Genomic DNA, 6,222 nt, shown 5'->3' with positions numbered 1-6,222 from the left:
TTCCAATTGTATTTTTTTATTTTCTAAGGTAAATTTCACAATTAAATGAAAAAATTACACGATCGAACAACAAAACAACCGAACAACCGCATGACGTATGAAGTCACACTCGTTCCATTGTAAATTCGAAATGAGTTTTACCCATAGATTTAATATGTTTTACCACGCACCAATAATTTTAATAAAATTTGCTTTTTCATTTATAAATACATAAAGTATAATTCCTAATTTCTACAATTCAAACGAGGAATTGTAACCGAAAATTGTTATACACTACTGTCATATTATAATAGTCAAGTTTATGATATTTTATTGATATTGGCCTCTAATTGGAAAGGCTATAAAATTTCGCAACTGATTTTCGGTATATGTGGCACCGCGCACCGTACACGATGAAATTGGTCGTTATCTAAATTACAATGAAAACATATGGGAAACATCAACAATGTTAAAAAAATAACAAAATTATGTTGTTCGATTACATTATTTGGAATAAAAAAAAATTTCATTACAAAACGAACATGACCACTAAACAAAATCAACAGCGTTTTATTGTTGCGTTTTTGCAGATTAATTCTATCGTTTGAAAATTTAGAAATGTGTATCGTTTTTGTGGGACTACGAATTATTAAATTCCTTTTCAAAATTGTAATTTATTTGCTTTAATTTGGTTTTATTTAAACAATACATCAAAAACCTGCACACCTTGTTTGTTTTTTATTAATGCATTTTTAATATTCAAAAAGTCAATGTATACAAAAGTAATACGTCCTATAAATTTTATGACATTGACAATCAGCTGATACAACGTGATAACGCGGCGTTATTAAAACAATGTTATCAATTTTTTTCGAAACAATGTGTTTTCTATTGTAGATCTCCATAAAAAAGAGTACAAAATACGAAGTGGGAAGTACATTCCCCTGTAAGTTACCGAACACTTTGATTTCAACCAATGAGCACGGTGAATTTTATGAAAACAAGGATCTAACCCACCGCAATAGTTAGGCGGTATCCAGTGGCCTGGATGTACAATGTCTCAAGAAATAGCGATGAATGCCAGCGAGTACAAGAAATATCATGAATCTTTCATGCAGAATAACCACGGCACGACGGCACTCCGGACGTTTTTTTGTATATTTTTTACCGTGCAATGTACACTATATTGTTCTATAAAACGTAAGACAAGAGGCCTACTTTGCTATGTTTACGATTATTTTGTAATAGTATTGTCTTTGATTTTTGCTCATACAATATTATCTAACTATATTTATGTTTTAAATTTAATAATATTCACACTTTTAATTTTGAAATTTATTACTGTGAATCATGAAATAGATATTTGTAAAATGTTGGCACAACAAAATGTATTATTAACGACAAATATACAAACCATATCTTGTCTTCGAGGTTTGACGTATTTGATTACAGTTTTATGTATATTGGCTGTTGATTTTCAAGTGTTTCCACGTGACCTGGCTAAAACTGAAAAATACGGTTTCAGTCTAATGGACACTGGAGTAGGTCTGTTTGTTCTTATGAGTGGGTTAGTACACAAAGACCTTCAAAAACATAAAACTTTGGTAATAATAAAATCAAATGCAAAATTTTTTACTATTCTAATACTGTTAGGTATAGCCAGATTCATATCTGTGAAACAATTAGACTATCAAGAACATGTGACCGAATATGGAGTGCATTGGAATTTCTTTTTCACTCTAGCTCTTTGTAAATTATTAGCTACATGCATATTATTCCTTTCAAACAGACCTTTCTTATTTAGCCTTATAATATTGGTGTTTCATGAATTAATATTATACTTTGGTTTACAAGACTGGGTATTTAGTGATACTCCTAGAACTAGCTTAATAACAGCCAATAGGGAAGGTATTACTTCGTGTTTGGGTTACGTTTCTCTTTATTTGTATGCTGCATATGTCAAAACTGAATTGAGTGATCATACAAAATCAAAAATTAATATTGTTCTCAAACTTGCATGTTTAAGTGTTATTCAATGGATGGCACTGTATTTTTTAAATAATGATCTACCTGTATCTAGAACATTAGCAAATTCAAGTTATTGTATTTATTTGTCCTCAGTTTTTACAAGTATAATATGTTTAATGTATTTTATTGAAGTGTTGTTTCAAGATAAAGATAAAAAACTGTTATTTCAAGTTCCGTTAATTATTTTAGCTATCAACGACAACGGCTTAATATACTTTTTAACAGCAAATTTACTAACCGGTGCAGTAAATTTATCCTGCCGTACACTGTTTGTGTCCAGTTCATTTTCTATTGTTATTTTAAATGTTTATATGGTTTTAACTTTATTTTTAGTTGTGTATTTGAAAAAAGTGGGATTAAAGATTTGAAACCTAAAACCTTTGCTTGTAACAAGAACAACTCCTAAGTCTGATATGAAAAGCATATTGTTTGAGATGTCACTCATATCTCGTGATATATTTCAAGCTCCCCTGTATTTATAATCTATAAAATCAATATCTTAAATGATACTATGGAAGTGGCCAAAACCATGCACTCAAGTGATTACATGGATTAATATGGGGACATTTTCAAAGTTTCAAATCGTAATCAACAGAGAGCAGAATAAGCATTGTATTTGCCTAACCTTCACGAAATACAGTAATATACATAGAGAGTATTCCTTCTAAAATCTCGGCACTAAAAATAAAAAAACTAAAAAAAAAAATAGTTATACACATACCAGCACATTTAGCAGAAGTTTTAAAGAAAACTATGTCTGATTATTTTACCCTTTTCGTTTAGGTGTAATTTGAAAATACAAAATTAGTTGACTGTTATTTTTTCATTCATTGGTTTTAATTCTTAATAAAAGATTTGTTGAGAGGTTCGAAGTTGATTTTGTATCTATGTAAATTTTGTTAACTAGTTGATTTTTTGTTATTTATTACACTTTGATTTCGTCAACATCAAATTCTTATAATTTTTAAATTTTCAGTCATTTCTGATTTGTCACAAATTAAAAAAAATAATCCATTCCAAGTTATTAGGCTCGTATTCTAGAACTCTACTCAATGCTCAAGTCAGGACTAGAGTATGATTCAAAGCACTAGAAATCATACTCAAGTCCTTGCCATTAGGGTCGTATTTCCAGTGCTTGAAATCATACTCAAGTCTGCTCAAATCCTAACTTGAGCATTAAGTACAGTTCTGGAATACGACTCTAAGGGTCGTCATCATCCTAATGGCAAGGACTAGCATTGAGTAGAGTTCTGGTATACGACCCTAATACGTCTATGTTCAAAAGACGTAAGCGAATAAGTGAATATTGAAACGGTAAAGAAATATGTTCCTATTAAAATAATGAATGTACACAGTGTATTTAGATGACATACATGTATAAATACTAGGCACAAATGCTACCGCAATATTTTATTATTATTATTAATTTTATTTTCCTTGTTAATAGCATATAAATATTTATTAATTTTTTTTTAATTATAATATAGTGTTAAAATTTATTTGAGATTTAAGAATTGTCTTTTTGTATAAATTGTATTTTGTTTCTTGTAAGGTTTTTGAAGATTTTATTTATAAATGTTGCCCTCTCTGTGTTTGTGTTGTGTATGTGTTTTTGCTGTGCCCAATAGGGTCCCGATGCTCTACTTTAAGCGTGTTCACCTGCTACATTGTAAACTTTTGGGAATGCAATAAAGTATTGAGTATTGAGATGTTAATTAAATTGCTTTATCTTTATTTAAATATAAATGTTAATATTATACCTATATTCTTATTTTATGTTGTTTCGTAAAATGTGCCGGTGTGTGTATTTTTATTTACAATTTTTTCGTCAAGCACAACAATGCATTAAAGTAATAGCGAGTTACATTATAATAATTTAGGAATGTCAGGAGTTATTGTCCACTCTATATGTGTGTTACATCCATGAACTTTAGGTAAATATACGCTACTTATTTCGCTATCTATCTGGTAATTAATGAGAAATAGTTTCAAGTGATATTTGTTATTACACCTTAATAATGTAAACAAACGCACATATACAGTGTGATTTGTATATTCTGTTCGCTGAGAATAATAAGGAATAATAAGGAAGGTTATTGATGTAAGAAAATTAAAATAAGTATAAATATATTTAATTTCTAAATAATATGAATACAACATTAGTTTTGTACATAAGAATCAATTTAAAAAATTAAAGTAAATTATGACTATAATTCAGTATCGAATTATGTACGTATATTGTGTTCAATTTATTTGGTTTTCTTTGTCATATTTTCAAATATAAATAATTTGACAATCATTTATTTCTTCCTTGTAAATTAACATAAATTATACTATAACAAATTAGGAATACTTACATAAAATAAAACAAAATATAACCGTAACTTCTTGGAAATAAAAGACATAATCATTAAACATAAATAGGTAAAGCATAAATTGTACTATCTATTATTGCAACAATCTATCACAATACAATTACAATTTGACTGAAGTAAAATTAATTGAAATAAGCATTTAACATGGAGGATTACAATGTTAATTTAGAATTTTTCTGCTGACATACACTGCAACATAGATTCAGGCATGCAAACATATTTGTTCTGAATTACATACGAATCACGTCTCCCAATGGGGTAGGCAGAGACTATGGACCTCCGATTTAACTTTCGTTTCGTATCAGACCTTTCATACCCAGTCATCCGTTTATTCTTGTTTCTAAACTTCCATTCACACTATTTTATGTACATATTATTTTAAGCATACAACGCAGAAGACCAACAAGTTAAAATTTAACTCTGAAATGGTGGCGCTTGAATTTCCTTTCGACACAAATATTAATTTCTATTAGTACCTACTTCAAAATTTGGCAATATGGAGAGCCAAAATCATCCCTGACTGCACTAACAAACGTACAATATGAAGGGTTCGAAATTTATATCTTTAATTACATAACTTTGTCACAAAAAATTAAATTTTAAAATAACTACAAAATTAAATGCAACTATAGGCTCATTATTAATAAATTATAATTTATGTCAATGGTAATAAAGGCAACGAAATCATACCTTATGCCAGTCTTTAAAAGAATTAATCATAGACAAGGCGGTTTTCAGATAGCTGCAGAATGAAATGCAGTGTACTAGAGGCTCGCTATAGTTAAAAGAAACTAGGATATACTTATTGGAATGTTATTGGAAAGCTAATAGAAAGGCGGGTTAAATGTACTTCTTTCTAATACCTAAAAGCATCCTATCATTAAGCGCTACAATACCTACATGTCCTGATTATATTCAACGCCAGTCCTATTTTGCTCAATACGACAGAAGCTTCTTTCATTTAATATTAAATAGTAGTACCTTATGTTCTTTTTTGTTAAAGTGACCTGCACTTTGGAGAATGAGGTGCTTTTATGCACGGAAAAAATAAAATTCCTCCATAAGGTATATGCATTTACGCTGACCGCTGAATATAACTTGACCAAAATGTCTGATAAACACAAAAAAAAACATAAATAAATAAGTTTAAAAACTACGTCTCTCTTCGTACACTTCTGAACACAATAATTTAACCTGTAAAATTACTGCATTGTATGTCAATAACAGTATAATGCTAAACAAAGGAAATGGCTAACTATTCATATTTTCGATAAAACAGAGTTACAAAATACTGTTATTTTCTTATCTATGCTAAATCCTACAATCATAAAGACTTCAATTTAAAAATGTTACAGTAGACTAATATGACCTTAAAAAGATTTTTGGCATTTCTTTTGCTCTTTAAATTCATTTGACGATTAATTAACACAGAATCTTGAATTAATTTCATGGTAAATTAATAATCCTTTAATTTTTCTTAAAGTTGTCAGACCCCGTTTGAAACCGTTTTTACGGTAATCCTATCACAAGCTCGAATTTTTCTTTTCCGAAGTAACGTTTGTTCGAGTTTTCATTACACCGAAAACCGAACGAAGCCGTTGTTCTTTCAGGATATATTGGATGTTTATCGTAAAGACACGATTAGGTTCGGTTAGGTTAGGTTAAGTTAGGTTTAAAAGAAAAAAACATTTTCACAGACATCAAACACAGACAACAACAAACACAAACATTTCAAAATTACTTTCGACGTTATGAAAATTCGAGCAAACGTTACTTCTGGAAAATGTCATATCGAACTACTGATAGGTAACCTTTTTATACATATTGATTTCTTAGGTTT

General features: G+C 29.3%; 1 protein-coding gene across 1 annotated transcript; it reads left to right on the top strand.

Annotated features, from left to right (window-relative positions):
• Positions 1–821: 821 nt before the first annotated feature.
• Positions 822–2,474, top strand: LOC113226142 (GPI-anchored wall transfer protein 1-like). Its single transcript, XM_026458670.1, has 2 exons — positions 822–1,065; positions 1,550–2,474. Exons 1-2 carry the CDS (start codon positions 1,028–1,030, stop codon positions 2,373–2,375), a joined length of 864 nt encoding a protein of 287 aa, XP_026314455.1. The 5' UTR covers positions 822–1,027; the 3' UTR covers positions 2,376–2,474.
• Positions 2,475–6,222: the final 3,748 nt, after the last annotated feature.

The sequence above is a fragment of the Hyposmocoma kahamanoa genome, unplaced genomic scaffold, assembly GCF_003589595.1.
Source record: "Hyposmocoma kahamanoa isolate Upper Pololo Valley unplaced genomic scaffold, ASM358959v1 182, whole genome shotgun sequence".
NCBI classification, from domain to species: domain Eukaryota; kingdom Metazoa; phylum Arthropoda; class Insecta; order Lepidoptera; family Cosmopterigidae; genus Hyposmocoma; species Hyposmocoma kahamanoa.
This window is presented reverse-complemented; position numbering and strand designations above follow the sequence as displayed.